The 20024-nt window shown below is 46.5% G+C and overlaps 1 protein-coding gene across 3 annotated transcripts in view; it reads right to left on the bottom strand.

Moving 5' to 3' along the window:
• SH3KBP1 (SH3 domain containing kinase binding protein 1) overlaps positions 1–20024 on the bottom strand; it is a 189874-nt gene that overhangs the window by 49183 nt on the left and 120667 nt on the right. For all 3 annotated transcript variants that reach the window (XM_054165907.1, XM_054165906.1, XM_054165905.1), the window contains 2 exons: positions 12499–12574; positions 4277–4371 (listed from right to left, as the gene is read on the bottom strand). In XM_054165907.1, the coding sequence (XP_054021882.1) occupies positions 4277–4371; positions 12499–12574 (171 nt within the window). The remainder of the gene's footprint in view (positions 1–4276; positions 4372–12498; positions 12575–20024) is intronic.

The following is a 20024-nucleotide window of genomic DNA, read 5'->3' on the forward strand; positions in this document are numbered from 1 at the left end:
GTTTGGAATGTTTCCAGAGAAGACTCCACAACCTCTCTGGGCAGCCTGTTCCAGGGCTCTGGCACCCTCACAGGGAAAAAGTTTTCCCTTCTGTTCCTGTGGTATCTCCTCTGCTCCAGGTGGCACCCATTGCCCCTTGTCCTGTCACTGGACATCCCTGAGCAGAGCCTGACTCTGTCCTCCCCACACTGCCCTGCACATCTTTATCAACAGCAACGAGGGCAGCCCTCAGGCTCCTCTGCTCCAAGCTCCAAGCCCCAGCTCTCTCAGCCTGGCCTCACAGGGAGATGTTCCACTGCCTGCAGCAGCTTTGTGGCTCTGTTGTGGACTCTCTTAAGCAGTTCCCTGAGGTCCTTCTTGAACTGAGGGGCTCAGAACTGGACACAATATTCCAGATGAGGCCTCACCAGGGTAGAGCAGAGGGGAAGGAGAACCTTTCTCAAGCCACTCACCCACACCCCTTCTAATACATCCCAGTAGACAGTTGATGACCTTGACAAAGGGACTTTATAACTAATGTAGCTGGAAAAGGAAAGAGAAAAATCTGATATAATCCTACCCTTTTTATGTGCAGGGGCACTGTTAAAATGGTGAATGTGAATTCTGCAATTACTGATACCACTCCTTTTCAATTCCTTCAACAAAATTCATCCTTCTCATTTTGAGATGAATCCCAGACAAACAAACAGCTTCCTCACAGATATATTTCCACATATGTGTGCACAAATACACAGCCTCTCCTAGCACCTTACCACTCAGCTCCATTTAAGCTGTTTCCCTTCCTCTTGACACCTATCAAATGCTATCTAATCTTCATGTTTTTAAGATTCTTGTAATGGCTTTTGCATTCTCTTCATGAGACTTCTCTCCCATTCTTGTGTCACTCACTCACTACTTCCGCCACTTGCACACACTCTCACCGATGCTGCTCTTCCCAATTAAATGCAAATTCAGTGTGAGATAAAAACTGTGAGTCTTCAACGTGCCTATAGATCTGACTGTGTGAAAGAGAGATTTGCTTAGTGAGGGAGTTTTCATATCATTTTCTGGGTTTAGTAGTATCAACAAAATACATTATGTTAAGCTAATTAATCTGTGCTTCCAGGAAGGCCGATGACACCCAGCTCTTAAAAGGCAACAATCTTCTCTCCTTCAGTCTTGGTAACAGGGCACAATAAATTCTGTGAAATGCTCTCATGGAAACCCTGCAAAACAATTTCTTGCAAATCAATTAGAAGGAACTCTGTAATCTGATAGCAAAGCAAACCCATGGCAATAGTTTCTGAAGTACTCCATATGTTTCTGTTTAATTCCTCTTAGTCAGTATGGAACACTAACTGCTTATGGAAAGGACTCTCTAAGCACAGCAGCTGCCTTTTACCTGGAATTCAAATCACTGTGCTTAGAGAGCAGAAGCAATTAGTGGGCAGCAAGTTGAGTCTGACTTGGTTACTACTGAATGAAGAAAAAATGACAAGACACCTGCTGCAGAAGAGTTGCACTAAGATGAGGCCCTGAGCAGCCCAATGAGGCCCTGAACAGCCAAGCTGAGGCTTTGAGCAGCTGAGTCTAGTTGTGAGGCATCCCTGCCCCTGGTGGGGAGGTTGGATTAAGTGATCTCTAAGGTCCTTTCCAACCTAGGCCATTCTATGATTCTATAAAATAAAGTTCATAGAGTCAACCAGGTTGGAAAAGACCTCAGAGATCATCAAGTCCAACCTATTACCTAATATCTAACACCTCCTGGCAACTAAACAATGGCTTCAAGTGTCACATCCAATCCTTTTTTGAACACCTCCAGGGATGGGGTGTGATGGGTTACACCCATCCTGGAAGTAGGGGAGGGAGGGCTTGTGAGAGCTTTTGCCCTCCCTGGAGGGTGTTTTCCCCATGGGAAACTGACTTAGTCTGTTCCACTCCCCCTCCCTGTTCAGTAAGGGTATAAAAAGGAAGACACTGCAGCCATTGCTCTCTCCCTTCTGCCTCGCGGGGACAAAAGAGTTGCTGCTGGCTTGCTGCTTCTCCGCCACGTGGTCCCCCCTGCTACTTCCACACCTCTGCAAAGGACTGGTTTTGCATTTCGTATTTTTTCCCCATCCATCCTTGTTCCTTACCCTTGTGACCCTACCTGTTATTGTTACACACACACACACACATATATATTGTTTAAAGAAAAATTCTTTACCTCTCTACTTCCTATCCAACTCCAAATTATTTCTTGGTGGATTTCCTCCTTCCCTGTCTTTTCCTTTCTATTGGGAAAGAGGAAGGGGGAGCGAGGGAAGGATTCTCAGCCTTGTCCCCATCTAAGCTCTTAAGTCCCAGTTAAGGCTCCAACCACCACATGGGGACTCCATCACCTCCCAATGGCCAATTACTCTTTCTGTGAAGAACTTTCTCCTCACCTTGAGCCTAAGTTACTATACTGCATGGCAGAGCATGGAGGAGATCCTACTGTTTTCAGAACTCTACAGACAGGACCCTGACTCCACACCACTTGTTTATTTTCTTAAACTGTGTGTTAAAAAAAGATGAGAAAAACCCCAAACCAAATCTGAGTGCAGTGAGGTGTGCAAACCACAAAAGGATTTGCAAAGTGACTGCTTGTTATGCTTTGCTTCTTCAGTATCTCAGACTAGTTCAGACACAGGATAAGAAAGCATTCATGGAGAAATGTGAGGCCTTTCTGCATTGAGATTCCCCACTCTCCAGAGGCAAGGCTTTATGTAATTGTTCATAGACATGTGACAAGCTGTAGAAATGAGGTTAAAATGGAATAAAATGTCTGCAGTGGCTTGATACGTCCAGGCTGGACGTGGCTCTGAGCAACCCGATCTAGTGTGAGGTGTCCCTGCCCATGGCAAGGGGGTTGCAACTGGATGATCCTTGAGGTCCCTTCCAACCCTGACAATTCTATGATTCCATGATACCATTAGGCTGGAGAGTAGAAGGACGGGGGAATATAGAGAATGCAATGGTCACTGGCAGCCCAGAAGGCAACTGTACCTTGGGCTCCATCCAAAGTACCTGAAGGGGGCTACTAGAAAGTTAGAAAGGGACTTTGTATAAGGATATGACAAGGGGCAATGGATTGAAGCTTGAGGAGGGGAGATTTAGACTGGATATTGTTTAGAGTGAGGGTGGTGAGACACTGGAACAGGTTGCCCAGGGAGGCTGTGGATGTCCCCTCCCTTGAGGTGTTCAGGGTCAGGTTGGATGAGGCATTGAGCAAGCTGTTCTAATGGAAGGTGGCCCTGCCCATGGCATGGAGGGTTGGAACCAGATGATCTTTAGGGTCTCTTCCACCCCATAACATTGTCCATGTGTGTGATTTATGTAGGCCTGCAGCAGACTGAAACCAAAATTATTTGTATAAACTTGTGAACAGCTCTGCTCTCCTTCACGTTATCAAAGTAAGGCTCTAAAGCACAAGAGGAAAAGAGATGTAGGGCTCTCTGAAGTCTATGTAACATTTCATTGTCAAACTAGCATTGTTCCAGGAAGGACACTGTCAAAGGCACAAATAGGATCACAGGATGTCAGGGGTTGGAAGGGACCCAAAGAGATCAAGTCCAACCCCCCTGCCAGAGCAGGAGCATAGAATCTAGCTCAGGTCACAGAGGAACACATCCAGAAGGGCCCTGAAAGTCTCAAGAGAAGGAGACTTCACAACTTTTCTGAGCAGCCTGTGCCAGTGCTCTGTGACCCTCAGAGTAAAGAAGTTCCCCCTTGTGTTGAGGTGGAACCTCCTCCTCCTCCTGTGCTGCAGCTTACATCCATTGCTCCTTGTCCTATCACAGGGAGCAAGTGAGCAGAGCCTGTCCCCTCCCTCCTGAGCCCCAGCCCTCAGATATTTATAAACATTTATTAACCACCCTCTAAGTCTTCTCTTTTCCAGACTAGAAATCCCCAGGTCTCTCAGCCTCTCCTCACCAGGCAGTGCTCCAGTGCCCTAATCATCCTCATAGCCCTCCACTGGACCCTCTCCAGCAGATTCCTGTCCCTCTTGTACTGGGGAGCCCAAAACTGAAGCAGTACTCAGGATGAGGTTTCATCAGGGCAGAGCAGAAGGGGAGAAGAACCTCCCAGGATCTGCTGGACACACTCTTCTTAATACACCCCAGGACCCCATTGGCCTTCTTGGCCACTAGGGCACATTGCTGTCCCATGGATAACTTGTTATCCACCAGGACTCCCAGGTCACTCTCCACAAGGGGGAATGCTGCTGATTTTAAGAACTGGATCCCTGGTTATAGGAGACAACTATTGCTTTTACCTTACTGATAAGCGTGACGACATCACCTTCTCGGATCGTGAGTTCATCATCGTTCTGTGCTTCGTATGGAAATATCACTTTGCAATACTCCTTGCCTGAAAGGAAGAAGATTCAGTGTGGTAAGTGATCACCTTATGACAACTGCTCCTCACAAGATCCTCTTTGTGCTGGTTTTGTTGGATGTTTTTCCCCTTGCCATCTTTCTCTTAGTAGCTTACGCTTTCATCAACAGCATGAAACATTGAAAGCAGTGCACGCCGCTGAGCACTCTCACACGCGTCATCCAGGGAGCTGGCTCTGTGCTCCCCACAGCCATTATTTTAAATGAAATTGCTCCAGACAGCAGCCTGCCACAAACCATTTTCCTCAGAGTAAACCTGTATCTGCACTTCCATAGGTATGGCCTTCCACCAGATCACATGAATTCACAGATTCACAGAATGGCTTAAGTTAGAAGGGATCTCAAAGATCATAGAATCACAGAGAATTGTCAGGGTTGGAAGGGACCTCAAGGATCAGCCAGTTCCAACTCCCCTGCCATGGGCAGGTGCACCTCACACTAGACCAGGTTGCTCAGAGCCACATCCAGCCTGGCCTTAATAACCTCCAGGGATGAGGCTTCCACCACCTCCCTCATCTATTTCCAACTGCCCTGCCTTTGGCAGGGACACCTTCTACTGGAACAGGTCCCTCTATGCCTCATCCAACCTGACCTTGAACATCTCTGGGGAGAGGGCATCCACAGCCTCCCTGGGCAACCTGTTCCAGTGTCTCTCCACCCTTACTGGGAAGAATTTCTTCCTAATCTCCAGCCTGAATCTGCCCTCTCAAGTTTCAATCCATTCCCTCTCATCCTATCACTACAAGACCTTGTCAAAAGTCCCTTCCCAGCTTTCTTGTAGCCCCTTTCAGGTACTGGAAGGCTGCTCTAAGGTCTCCCTTGAGCCTTCTCTTCTCCAGACTGAACAGCCCCAACTCTTCCAGCCTATCAACACAGGGGAGGTTCTCCAGCCTCCTGATTATCTTTGTGGCCTCCTCTGGACCCTTTTATGCTGAGGGCACCAGAACTGGATGCAGTAAGTGTCCAGTAACTATACAATTTATAGATTATATTGGAAGTATAAAGGACCCAGCAGGTTGCCATAGCTCACCTATTCCCTGGTGGGTAGATATTTCTGTATCTACAAATGCTAAATTAATAATACATGCACCTGCATTCATACCCAAGTCTTCTGTACACTCAGCACAAAAGAAGACTTTTGAATATTAGTTTGAAGTTCCCTCTTCCCTTTCATCTGGACTTTCATCTGGAAAATAAAGGAGCCAGCACTCCTACTCCGAAATCATAAAAAGCAGTTGTCATGAAAAGCAGCTACTTACAACATGTTGCTGTGCAACAGACAAGTATCTCAATGTGCCTTACAAATAAAAAGGGAATATGCATTCCAGCTGTTAAATCATGTTAAAAAAACAGATGTGATGCTTGAGGAGAGCAGGTTTAAAAAGACCAAAGAAGCACACAGAGATATTAATGGAGCCTTTGCAGAAGGGCATGTGGCTTAGCGGAGGCGTTCACCTCACTTGAAATGTCTCAATTTCTGTATCTCCATGTAGATGTTTTACTGTTCTAAAGGAGCTGTGTGTGGCATACTCAGAAAAGCCTCTGGTTACTGGCAAGAGGCTTAGCACATCTTTTTTTGGGATACAGAGAAGGAGCCATGCTGTGTTCTTGGAGGCAAGCACCACTTCTGCCCAAGGAAAGTCATTCCAGAGTGTACACTCTCAAGTACCTGAGTTTGCCCACTCTTCACTAGATGATCTCTACCCTGATGGGAAGCCAGGCATACACCACAGTAATGGTACTGCTCTGAAAGGATGGCAGTGGTGCAGCTCTTGCCCGAGGTGTGGGCAAATCCCATGAGTTTTAGGTCAAAGATTACTTAGAACAGTTAGAGTCTCCAGGGGGCTCAACCTGTAACAGGCAATCTTCCTTCAGCTCCCCCATGATATTTGAGGACTGTAAAAGCTTGGAGTGTCTTTAGAGAAGGAGACTCCACCACCTCTCCAAGCATCCTGCTCCAGGGCTCTGTTACCTTCACAGGGAAAAAGGCCCTTCTGTTTTTGTGGAACCTCCTGTGCTCCAGCTGGCACCCACTGCCCCTTGTCCTATCATTGGACATCCCTGAGCAGAGCTTGGCTCCATCCTCCCCAGACTGCCCTGCACATCTTTATCCCCAGCACTGAGGGCAGCCCTCAGGCTCCTCTGATCCAAGCTCCAAGCCCCAGCTCCCTCAGCCTGTCTTCACAGGGAGATGTTCCACTGCCTGCAGCAGCTTTGTGAATCTGCACTGGGCTCCCTCAAGCAGTTCCCTGTCCTCCTCAAACTGAGAGAGCCTCTTTTAAACTATCACTCATAAAATCTTTCAGGAATAGAAGAAAAATATCCCAAACCCAGTGAAAAAAATCACATAATTGTTACCAAACCCACAAGCCAGATGAAAAAGCCCAAACACTTTATTCAGCAGAACTTGTTTTCAGTGCTAGCTGCTGCACTTAGGACTCAAAAGTGGATTGCACTAATAAATATTTTCACATCAGTTAATGTGATTCAGGCTGTCAAAACACCACCTCATCAAACAAAAATCAGCAACAGAACTAATTAGGGCCCCATTCATCCAGATTCAGCTGCTCCTTATGCATTCTACCATCATGCAAAAACATTAGTTGCTTGCTAGGGTTTTGGTAATTCCTGTTATGCAATAGGTTGACACAAACTGTAAAGAGTCAGTAGGGGAAGTAATTAAAGTGCTGTGGTCAATGCATTCTATGACACTGCCTTTGCTGGTTTATGGCCTGCTTTTTGACACTCCAGTTTTGCAATGTGAGTTAACCAGCACTCTGAGTCAGTAACCAGCAATCTCTCTCTCTCAGTCATTGTGGATGTTTTTGTCTTACTGCATTTTAGAATCCAACAGAGCTACTGAAAAATTCATACTTTTTTGGGCTTTTTAACCATATAGACTGACACTGCAAACCACTTAAACTAAAAGCAAGGTACTTCGTTGGAAAAAAACAATGTAGCTCACACATCCATGCATGTGGAAAATCAACAGCAGAATAATTCTCCTCTATGTCTAAGCATCCACAAGCCTAAACCAAAGAGGTCTCCACTCTTCTCTTCACAGATACATTACTTCATTCCAGAAAGGTCAGTGAAGTTTTCCAAGCTCTGTAAGGATTTGTGCTTTCACTGTGTTCTCACTTAGAGCAAAAAGTCCTCTTTGTCACAGAATCTTTCAGGTTGGAAAAAACCCTGGAGATCATCAGGTCCAACCATTAACCTTTCTCCACCAAGTTCACCACTAAACCATATCCCCGAGCACCACATCTAAACAACCTTTACACACAACCAGGGATAGCGACTCCACCACCTCCCTGGGCAGCCTCTTGCCAATGCCTGACCACTCTTTCACAGAAAAAAATGTTTCCTAATGTCCAGCCTAAACCTCCCCTGGTGCAGCTTGAGGCCATTCCCTCTTCTTCTGTCACTAACTACCTGTAAGAAGAGTCCAGTACCAACCTCTCTACATTGTCCTTTCAGGTAGTTGTAGGCAGTGATGAGGTCTCCCCCCAGCCTCCTCTTCCCCACACTAAACAGTCCCAGTTCCTTCAGCTGCTCCTCATCAATCTCTAGGCCCTTCACCAGCTTAGTTGTTCTTCTCTGCACCTGCTCCTACTCCTCAATGTCTTTTTTGTACTGAGGTGCCCAAAGCTGAACAATTGGGGTGTGGCCTCACCAGTGCTGAGTACAGGAGGACAATCCCTGCCCTACTTCTGCTGGTCACACCACTGCTGATCCAAGCCAGGATGCCATTGGCTTTCTTGGCCATCTGGGCACACTGCTGGCTCCTATTCAGCCAGCCACACTTCCCCAAGCCTGGAGCACTGCATGGGGTTGTTGTGGCCCAAGTGCAGGACCTGGCACGCGGCTTTGTTCAACCACATCCCACTGACCTCAGCTCACTGATTCAATCTCCCTGAGTCTCTCTGTACAGCCTCCCTACCTCAAGCAGATCAACACTTCCACCTAACTCAGTGTCATCTGCAGACATGTGAAGCCCACTCCTTAGAGACTTACATAGCATATTAGTGGGTGATGCACCTCTAGAGTGTACTGCTCTGTCTCTTGCTCTGAACAGCTCATCCCATTGCAGAACTCTGGCCATCTTACATGTACTAAAGCCAAATGTTAAGCACTTCATGTGCCTTGCTGCAAATCACTGCTCAATCACATCAGGGAGGCTATAGGAGCCAAACAGACTCAAATCAAGATGTGGGATGAGTCAGCAACCACCCCTCCATGCTGAAGCCCCTGCAGACACAGAGGGAAGACATTACTGATGCCTGTTTCTCTCAGCAGGCTCTTTCACTGTGCAAATGCAGTTTGTAGCCATTTGAGACTAAGGAACAGCAGCATCATGGAAAGAAACAGGTGGAAGATGCAAAACTGTATTAATTCTTCTACCAGTGTAACCTCCCTCTTGCTTTGCAGCACACATCTCCAGCAGTAATCCCATGGGAATCTAAAGCACATATCCAAAAGCCAACTACTTCTGGCTCCTTCTTTGCAGAATGGCACAGGATCTGGTTTGGTCAGCAATTAAAGGCTCCCAAGGAAGGATGGACCTCCAGTCCCTACCATCCCAGACAAAGTACAAGCAGCTGAGGTCCAAGCTGGAATGATACTTTTATGCTGAACACTTTGATTAAGGACATTTATCATTTTTCTGCAGAATTCCCTGGATTCAATGCTTTTTGAAGCTGGTTTGTGGTAGGATTTTAGGAGGAAGTGAAAATTAATTTTTGGAGAAATGATAAATGCCAGATAAATGCCAGTCCTATGACAGATTGTGATCATATTCCTCACCTCTGACTATCACACATTAACTGTGATATAATTATTGCTCTGACTATATCAAAACCCAAACCAAACTGAAGCATCTTTCCTTTTCACTAAGGGATTTTTCAACTTAAAGGAAGGACAAGTTCAACTTGATTGAAAAGTATCTCCTGTGATGCCATTTCAGGACAAGACAATTATATATCATTACTTTATATCAGACCTTCCTACACATGTGCTTCTCTTTCCCAAGCAAGAGCAGAGATGCCAAAAATTCCACTGAGGGCCCAGAGACTGCAGGAAAGAGAAAATGTTCTAAAATAACCAAGTTCAGATCAAATTCATAGCAGATGCAAAGATACTGTGCAGTAAGTAGCCCACTCTTCTCATGAGTTCTGCCACAAGGGATGTTGAATGATGTTTGCACACAACCCTGATGAACATAAATGGCAACAAAAGAAGAGGGGGGAAAAAGGCATGTCCAAGGGGAATAACAGAAAGAGAAATAACAAAAAGGTGAAAGAAGAACTAACCAGAGCCCAAAGTAGTGATGAAGTGTCTCTGTATCAGCCACATCTCAATGTGTCACTGTGGAAGGTACAGTTTCCTAGCCATTGTTCAGGAAGTTTACACATTCACTTATAAGTGGTAAAAGTATCAAACCCCAGCACCCTGGCTTGTGATTCAGTGAGCAGTTTCGGATGTCACAAGTGCGTCCAGGTCTGGGGCTCCCAACATAGACATAGACCTGCTGGAGTGGGTCCTGAGAAAAGCCACCAAGATGATCTGGAGCACTTCTCCTGTGAAGACAAGCTCAAAGAATTGGGGCTGTTCAGCCTGGAGAAGAGAAGGCTCCAGGGAGTTCTTATTGCTACATTTCAATATCTGAAAGAAACCTACAGGGAGGCTGGGGAGTGACAGGACAAGGGCCAATGGTTTGAAACTGGGGCAGGGCAGATTTAGGTTGGATATCAGGAAGAAGTTCTGAACAATGAGAGTGGTGAAATACTGGAACAGGCTGCCCAGGGATGTGGTTGAGGCCCCATCCCTGGAGACATTCAGGATCAGACTGGATGTATCCCAGGGCAGCCTGATCTAGGAGGAAGTGTCCCTGCTGACTGCAGGGGGGTTGGACAGGATGACCTTGGAGGGTCCTTTGCAACCCAGTGCAATCTGTGAATCTTTGAGGCAGCTGTCCCCCAGCCTGGCTTACCATGTAAGGGTTAGTGCTGCAGTTGGGAAAGCTCATGTGCCACCTTTTCAATGGCCCTGCACTCAGGTCACCTTACCCTGCTCCAATGCAGGTTTGGAAAGGCAATTCCACAGCACATTGATTCAGAGCCCTGCTCTATGTCACCAGTTTGCTCATCTGTCAGTATTTCTTCAGGGCAGTTGAGCTCTTGCAGTACTTCCCATGAACAGCCTTGTGTCATGAGGGGAACAAGCTAAGAGCATGCAGCAAGGCAATCAGTATGGTGAAGCTACTGGGTAACAACAAACCCACTAACAGTGGGTTTAAGCTGTTCCTGCAACTCTGATCTAAAAAGCTGTGGTAAACCAGGTTGTAACCATACTCCTCTGTCAGACAGCCCCTGTTCTGCTGCTCCAGATGCTTGCCTTGCTATGGGATCTTGAGGTCTCCTCCAACCTGGTTGATTCTATGTTTCAGTTCTGGGACCTCACCTATCTGCCAATGACCTAGAAGGATGGTGCAAGACTTAGACGCTCCCCAGCTTACAGTATACTCAATGTCTCCTCTAAGCTATGGCTTTCTTCTTTCCCTTCTCATTCTTATCTACCAGAATCCACAACATTTAGTTGGTAACTTTACAAAAGTAAAATCAAAAGAGGGGAACTATATACATGAGCTACTTGGCAAGCTAGAACAGCACTGAGACTTCCCTAAACATTAATTGCTGCTTTTTGTTTACTAAGCAATGAAATGACAAAAAAAGAACTGAAGTTCTTGGCCACTGTTCATTTCCCACACAAACCATACCACCCACAGAGACCTTTTCTGCTTCTTGAGGAAAAACAGTGACATGGACAGTGGGACTGAGGCACCCTCAGCAAGTCTGTGGATGACACCAAGTTGTGTGGTCTGGTTGACATGCTGGAGGGAAGGGATCCAACCAGAGGGACTTGGACAGGTTGTAGAGGTGGGCCCAAGCCAACCTCCTGAAGTTCAACAAGGCAAGTGCAAGGTCATACACCTGGTCCAAGGCAATCGTAAGCACAAATATAGGGTGGGGGATGAATGGATCAAGAACAGTCTGGAGAAGGACTTGGGGGTGTCACTTGGTGACAAACTCCCCGTGGACCAGCAGTGGTCACTGGCAGCCCAGCAGGCAGCTGTGTGCTGGGCTGCATCCAAAAAAGTGTGACCAGCAGAATGAGAGAGCTGATTCTGCCCCTCCGCTCTGCTCTCACAAGACTCCACCTGGAGTCCTGGGTCCAGTTCTGGTGCCCCCAGACTGAGGGACATGAAGCTGCTGCAGCAGGTCCAGAGGAGGCCACAAAGATGACCAGAGGGCTGGAGAACCTCCCCTGTGGGGACAGGCTGAGAGAGTTGGGGCTGTTCAGCCTGGAGAAGAGAAGGCTCCAGGAAGACCTTAGAGCAGCCATCCAGAACCTGAATGGGGCTACAGGAGAACCAGGAGGGGACTTGTGACAAGGGCTGGGAGTGACAGGATGAGAGGGAATGGATTGAAGCTTGAGGAGGGCAGATTTAGGCTGGAGATTAGGAAGGGTGAGGGTGCTGAGACACTGGAACAGTTTGTCCAGGGAGGTCATGGATGCAGCCTCCCCCAAATTGTTGAAGGCCAGACTGGATGAGGCCTCTAGCAACCTATTCCAGTGGAAGGTGTCCCTGCCTATGGCAGGGGGTTGGAACTAAGTGATCTTCAAGGTCCCTTCCAAACTAAAGCATTCTATGAATCTAAAAAAAGCAAGGGCACCAACACTCAGAGGTACTTTCCTATGACCTACCTACAACTTACAGCCTGAAGTTGGCTCTTATTCAGCTCTGATTAATTCTGAAGCACCCTCGAGGCTGAGAGCTGATCACGCCATTTAATTTGATTTGTGATGGCAGCAAACTCAAGGTAGGATTATCAGGACAAAAACAAGCCAGAGAATTTTGTGAAACAAAGCAATCTATGCCCTGCCTACTCAGTGTTCATCCTAAATAGATCTGCATCCTACCTTTTCCTATATATGGGACGCTCTGGCACCACAAAGCAGAGAAAAGCCTTCAGCTCACTTTTCAGAGGCTTAATGGCATGAAATGCAAAGAAGAAAATAAACTGTGTATGAAACTTACTTTTTGTTCTGCTGTCCACTTCTGCTTTTGTTGGCTCCTGAGTTGCTGTGGCTGGAGGTAATTTCTTCCCAACACTCTGAAAAGAATAAATGATTATTATTCTCCTTTAAAAATTGCAGGCTGAGTTACAAATTGGACAACATAAAAACACCTGGTAATGGAAATACAAAATACAGGAGGAGGGAGAGGACAGTAGAGACACAAAGGCAAATGAAGCTGCACTTAGGTTTGTCTGGGGGGAGGAGGGCTGTTAGCTTATATATTTTTTTTTAGTTATACAGAATTCATTAGAATGTGAGCCACAAAAAGGAACAAAGAAAAGAAGTTCACTAATATCTTTAAACAATAACCTCTTAGCATAGTTTCAGTAACCCCTTCACACAGTTTCAGGGCAGACTCAGAGTCTGGAAGCAAAACAAAGATTATCTGCTCCTAACAGAAGAAAATGAAATTGTTGATATTCATCTTTATTATCATAGCATGGGTTGGGTTGGAAGGGATCTCCAAAGGGTCATCCAGTCCAAACCCCCTGCACTCAGCAGGGACCTCCTCAACTAGATCAGGTTGCTCACAGCCTTGTCCAGCCTGACCTTGAAGATCTCCAGGGATGGGGCCTCAACTACCCCCCTGGGCAACTTGTTGCAGTGCTCCAGCACCCTCCTAGTCCAGAACTTTTTCCTCACACCCAATCTAAATCTGCTCTGCTCTCATTTCAAACCATTGCCTCTCATCCTGTCACTGAGGGACTTCGGAAACAGTCCCTCTGCAACCTTCTTGTAGGCCCCCTTCAGGTACTGGAAGGCTGCTCTTAAGTCTAACCCAGAGCCTTATCTTCTCCAGACTAAACAACTCCAGCTCCCTCAGCCTGTCCATGTAGCAGAGGTGCTCCAAGCTCTGACCATTTTCATGGCCCTCCTCTGGACCCTGCTCCATCAGGTGATTGTTCTTCCCGTACTGAGGGCTCCAGAGTTGGATGCAGTACTCCAGGTGAGGTCTCACCAGAGCAGAGCAAAATGGCAGAATCACCTCACTTGATCTGCTGGTCACCCTTTAACAGTCTGTGACTTCCTCTCAAAAAATGCTATAGATTGAAGATGTCTTCAGTCAGTATTTCACTATTTCAGCAAATGGATCTCTCTCAGTGATGATATTGATGTTTATGCTGAGCTCTCACTGTTTATATCCTTCACATTCATGTAATTTATGGTTTCTTTGCAATAAAAGGAGAGTCTCAAACCTCCATAGTAGGGAAGCCAGCTAATTACAGGGCCTGTTTCATAGATTCCTAACTTCCCATTTACAACTACAAAACATCTCTTCAGCAGTTTCAGAGCTGCTTAAATGGAAAATTACTTCAGTGCTTGCATCCAGCTGCTGAGCTCCATTAAGAAACAACCTGAGCCAGCACCAAATGTCCCATCCAGCTATCCATGAGCTAAAGCTCCCAGGTGCTTAGCAGACCACCAGCAGTGTGCAAACCACAGATGAAGAACATCTTCACTAGTGCAAGTCACCAGAGAAATGTCTGCTATCTCAAATAACAGGCAAGTGAGAGCAGATGATCTGCAAAGTCCTTTCCAACCTAAGCCATTCAAGGAATCATCTAAGTGGGGAAAATACACAATGCAAAACTTTTGGTTTAATTATGGAATGGAAAAAGGGGTAGAAAAAACCCAAAACACTATCAGCATGAACAGTGGAACACCACTTTAATAAAACAACAACTCTGAGTAGCTTGGAAAGCAGAAGAGTGAACAATTTGCTTTTTATATCACTGTTCTCCACAGTTAAGCCTGTTCCACCAGCACCTGACTCCAAAGGTATTGTAATTTCAGATTGTGACATGTTAACATTTCAAATTAGGAGCAGGGAGGGGAGTGGGGAGGCTTTTTTTCTACTGATCTGCTATGATGTGCTGGACAGGAGAAAAACCTATGTGTCTTAACTAGCACACACTGTAACGTTCTTATTTCGCTACAAAGTTGGAATCCTGCTATTTGATGCTGCCAGGCTGTCAGTTTCAAACCATTAATGAACTAGAAATCTGCCTTCCTAAAAGGTTAATGGTGAGAAAGTGAATGTAAGAGTTTAGATTAGGTAGATGCTGCTGAAACAAATCACAGAATGTTAGGGGTTGGAACTTGAAAGATCATCCAGTCCAAGCCTCCTGCCAGAGCAGGAGCTCCCAGGGCAGCTCTCACAGGAACATATCCAGGTGGCTTTGGAACGGCTCCAGAGAAGGAGATTCCACAACCTCTCTGGGCAGCCTGCTCCAGAGCACCTTCACGTTGGAAAGTTTTCCCTTCTGTTCCTGTGGCACTTCCTGTGCTCCAGCTGGCACCCATTGCCTCTTCTCCTGTCCTTGGACATCCCTGAGCAGAGCCTGGCTCCATCTTCACCACACTGCCCTGCACATCTTTATCCCCAGCAATGAGGGCAGCCCTCAAGCTCCTTTGCTCCAAGCTCCAAGCCCCAGATCTCTCAGCCTGGCCTCACAGGGAGGTGTTCCACTGCCTTCAGCAGCTTTGTGGCTCTGTTGTGGACTCTCTCAAGCAGTTCCCTGAGGTCCTTCTTGAACTGAGGGGCCCAGAACTGGACACAATATTCCAGATGCAGCCTGACCAAGGCAAAGCAGAAGGGGAAGAGAACCTCTCTTGACCTACTAGCCACACCCCTCTTAATCCATCCCATAATATATTAGAACCACTGGTGAGTAAAAACACTTCAGAAAATGCAGTAATAAAGCCCTCAGTACAGAATGAAACCCACAGAGAATACTCCTAACCTCCTCATATCAAAGCACTGAAAGCAAGCACATCAAATGAAGCTATCTGAACAATCTCATTCTTTCTCCCTCAAGCTGCAGATCTGCAATGCTACAATGAATTTGCTTTGTTTGAGCACATATAAAACGTCTTTCTTCACTGCTCTACTGATTTTTTCATTGCCTCTTTTTTACTGTGGCTCACAAAAATGTGAAGGATCATAACCCCTTGCACCCCCCTGCCAGGAATGTCACCATTTGCAGGTATCAGAATCAGGTATTCAGAATGAATTTCTATCTTCACTAGGAAGAATCCTTTAGTCCATCTGCACTGAGATTCCTTCCTACTCTCCCAGGAGAACGGTGCCTCTCTAGACTGCAGTTTGCAACTCCCATGATCCAGGCTGTGCAGATCTAGGCTGTACCATCCAGCTGTTATGAAACCTCCCACTCATGCAAAAAATTAATGAACCTTACAAGCACTACATGGATTTTCACTTCCTTCAGCAGCAGTAAGGAAGGCAATGCAGCTACCTCTTTTATCTCAAAAATGCAGGAAAACAGGGAATGGACCTTGTTAGCATCAGGTCCATCTCCTTCCTACAGTGAGGGCTCCAGAGCTGAGGAAAATATATTTTAACATATATATTTTAACATATATATTTTCCTCAGCTCTGGAGCCCTCACTATAGGAAGGAGATGGACCTGATGGAGCAAGTCCAGGGGAGGGCCACAAAAACAATCAGAGGGACAGAGAGCCTCTGCTATGAGGACAGACTGAGGGAGCTGGGGGTGCTCAGCCTGGAGAAGAGAAGGCTCCAAGCAGACCTAAGAGCAGCCTTCCAAGCAGCTGAAGGGGCTGCAAGAAGGCTGCAGAGAGACTGTTTGCAAAGGCCTGCAGGGACAGGATGAGGGTTTAAAATGAGAGCAGAGCAGATTTAGATTGGACGCTGGAACAAGTTCTGCACCAGGAGGCTGCTGGAACACTGTAGCAGGCTCCCCAGGGAAGCAGTTGAGGCCCCATCCCTGGAGACCTTCAAGGTGAGGCTGGACAAAGCTGTGAGCAACCTGATACAGTGGAGGATGTCCCTGCTGAGTGCAGTGGTATTGGACTGGATGATCTTTGGAGGTCCCTTCCAACCCAAACCACTCTGTGAATCCTTTTCAAATTAGCAACAATCCTTTGCTCTTGTGTGAACATTATGATGCTGAGAAGAAGCTGCCAAGTAGCTGTTTAACTATATTTATCAAATTCAGTGATTAGAAAAAGGACTAAACCCACACTGTGATGCATACAGTGCCAGACTCAGTACTGACAGCAAACATTTCTTCCATTCTGGCATCACATTTCTGCTTCTCTCCCTAGATTAATTTTCATTTTTGAATGGTTTGATGAGGTGAGGTTTTTTTCCTGCGTGTTTGCTTTGGGGTTTTTGTGTTCCTTCATTTGGGTTTCATTTGAGGGAATGGTTTAGATTTTGTTCTGTGCATGTGAGCATTTTTCTTGCCCTGTTTTTTCCATTTTTTTGGGGGTGTGTGTTTTCGTTTGGTTTGGTTTTGGGGTTTTTTTAATCCACCTTGCATTGCTGAAATCAGGACAGAAGCTACTGACCAAAAACCAGCCATATTCATTACTGTTACAGAGAAAACTGCAGAGTAATGAGTGACAAAGCAAAATGCATTGGAATCTCCATCCAGTTTTCTTAGAACTGACTGGAATTTTAATTCTGTTCTTCTGAATGAAACTCCATAACTCAAAGCACAAATGGAAAATTACTAATAGGGTGTGTTTCAGCTTTTCTTTGCAGCAAGAGCAGAAACTGCTGCAGGAGAAGCTTGTCAGATGTACAGAGCATGGTTTGGGGTGGAATGGACCCCCAAAGGTCATCCAATTCAACCACCCCTGAATCCCCACCCTCCTGAGCCAGCAGGGGCATCCTCCACTAGAGCAGGTTGCTCACAGCCTTGTCCAGCCTCACCTTCAATAGCATCAGAGACTGGGCCTCAATTAACCTCCCTGGGCAACCTGTTGCAGTGTTCCACCACCCTGATGGTGCAGACCTTGTTCCTCACATCCAATCAAAATCTGCTCTGCTCTCATTTCAAACCTCTGCCCTGGTCCAGTCCCTGCAGGCCTTTGCAAACAGTCCCTCTGCAGCCTTCTTGTACGCCCTTCAGGTACTGGAAGGCTGCTCTTAGGTCACCCTGGAGCCTTCTCTTCTCCAGGCTGAACACACCCAGCTCCCTCAGTCTGTCCTTGTACCAGAGGTGTTCCAGCCCCCTTTGTTGCCCTCCTCTGGACCTGCTCCATCAGGTCCGTGTCCTTCCTATGTTGAGGGTACATACAGAGGCCTACTGCTCTTTGGATGACCAATGCATGGGTAGTGGCCCAGCTCCCAGCAGAAAGCAAGCACCAGCAGCCCTATTTGACTAGCAGTCACTGCTGCACCAGCACTTCCTTCCCAGTTTGGTTTTTACTGGGAACTCTTCATGAAGCACTTAGTCAGCTGGCTGTAACAATACAGGCTCATGCTCATAGTAGTTTAGAAGTCTTTTAGAAACACAAAATGGCAGGGACCTCCCAGAGAAACACAAAAAAATCATAGAATGGTTTGGGCTGGAAGGGACCTCCAAATGTCATCTAGTCCAACCCCTCTGCAGTCGGCAGGGACAACATGCAACAAGGAGTTAAGAAGGCACTTGAGATAGGCCTATAGACTTCTCATCCCATCAAGGACCTGGCTAGTCTGTGAGCCTTTTCACAGAATCACAGAATGTCAGGGGCTGGAAAGGACCTCAGAAGATCATCTAGCCCGACCTCCCTGCCAGAGCAGGATCACCTATACCAGATCACACAGGAACGCATCGGGGTGGGTTTTGAATGTCTCCAGAGAGGAAGACTTCACAGCCCCGCTGGGCAGCCTGTTCCAGTGTTCTGTCACCCTCACAGGGAAAATTTTTTTCCTCATGTTTCCATGGAACTTCCTATGCCTCAACTTCCACCCATTGTCCTTTCAGAGGGCATCACCAAAAAGAGCCTGAGTCCATCCTCTTGGCACTCATCCTTTACATATTTACAGAATACAGACTTAAACCAGGCTGGAAATGACCTTTGAGATCATTGAGTCCACCCTATCACCCAACACCATCTAATCAACTAAACCATGGCACTAAGGTTTTGCACTACTCCTTTTCCTCTTTTCTCTTTTGTGGTTTTAAGGCAGAAACCAAAGGAAGACTTGTGGCACATTTTATGAGAAAAAGCAACTCAGAAAATTTTTAGTCTCATATCTGTACAGAGCTTAATGACTTTAGCTGTGAAAATCCAAAGTTGAGCTAAATCCACATGTTTCAACTGAAAGTCCCCCAAAGTATCTGCAAATCATTAAACAGTTTATTTAGAATCATAGAATTGTCAGGGTTGGAAGGGACCTCAAGGAGCATCCAGTTCCAACCCCCCTGCCATGGCCAGGGACACCTCACACACATGGGCAGGGACACATCCAGCCTGGCCTTAAAAGCCTCCAGGGATGAGGCTTCTGCCACCTCCCTGGGCAACCTGTGCCAGTCTCTCACCATCCTAATTTGGAACAACTTCTTCCTAACAACCAATCTGAATCTACTCACTTCTAGTTTTGCTCCATTCCCCCCAGTCCTATCACTCCCTGACACCCTCAAAAGTCCCTCCCCAGCTTTCTTGGAGCCCCCTGCAGATACTGGAAGGCCACAAGAAAGTCTCCTCCTCTTCTCCACACTGAACAGTTCCAACTCCCGCAGTCTATCTTCGTAGCAGAGGAGCTCCAGCCCTCTGCTCATCCTTGTGGCCCTTCTTTGGACAACTTCCATCACCTACAGATCCTTCCTGTAACAGAGGCTCCAGAACTGGATGCAGTACTACTCCAGGTGGGGTCTCACCCAGAGCAGAGTAGATAGAGAGGGAGAATCACCTCCCTTGACGTACTGGCTATGCTTCTCTTGATGCAGCCCAGGATGTGATTGGCTTTCTGGGCTGCAAGTGCACACCGGTAGCTCATGTTGAGCTTCTCCTCCCCCAGCACCCCCAGGTCCTTTTCTTCAGGGCTGCTCTCAAGCCAGTCCCTGCCCAGCCTGTATCAGTGCCTGGGACTGCCCCGACCCAGATGCAGGACCTTGCACTTGGACTTGTTGAACCTCATGAGGCTGTCATGGGCTCATCTCTCCATTTAGCTTTCCTACAAATTTCACAACCATCAGCTGACTCCAATTTTCCTTGCTGTTTCTTGAAGGAAAGGATCATTTCCATATAGAACAGAACAGAATAGAATAGAACAGAATTAACCAGGTTGGAAAAGACCTTCGAGATCATCAAGTCCAACCTATCATCAAACACTATCTAATTTGGATTTTATTATCCCAGTATCATTTTCTCCAAAAACATACTTTGTATGGATTTCCTTCATTTGTACAGAACACTCTAAGTGTCTCCTCACTCAGAAGAGTAATTAATTAGTAAAGAACCACAGAATCATAGAATGATCTGGGTTGCAAGCGACCTCCAAAGGTCATCTAGCCCAACCCCCTCTGCAGTAAGCAGGGGCATCCTCAGGTTGCCCAGAGCTCCTCCTCTTTTTTTTGTGTCCCCCCAAAAGAAGTGGAATTTTATCAGTTGTCTTGGGAAGGAAAAAAGCAGGACTGAATTTCTGTTTACTAAGCAAACATTTGACAGCAACACAATCCTAAAGACAGTGCAACTCCTCTTGCCTAACTGTAAAATGAGATTAGT

This window comes from Dryobates pubescens, chromosome 12 (genome assembly GCF_014839835.1).
Source record: "Dryobates pubescens isolate bDryPub1 chromosome 12, bDryPub1.pri, whole genome shotgun sequence".
Lineage (NCBI taxonomy): Eukaryota > Metazoa > Chordata > Aves > Piciformes > Picidae > Dryobates > Dryobates pubescens.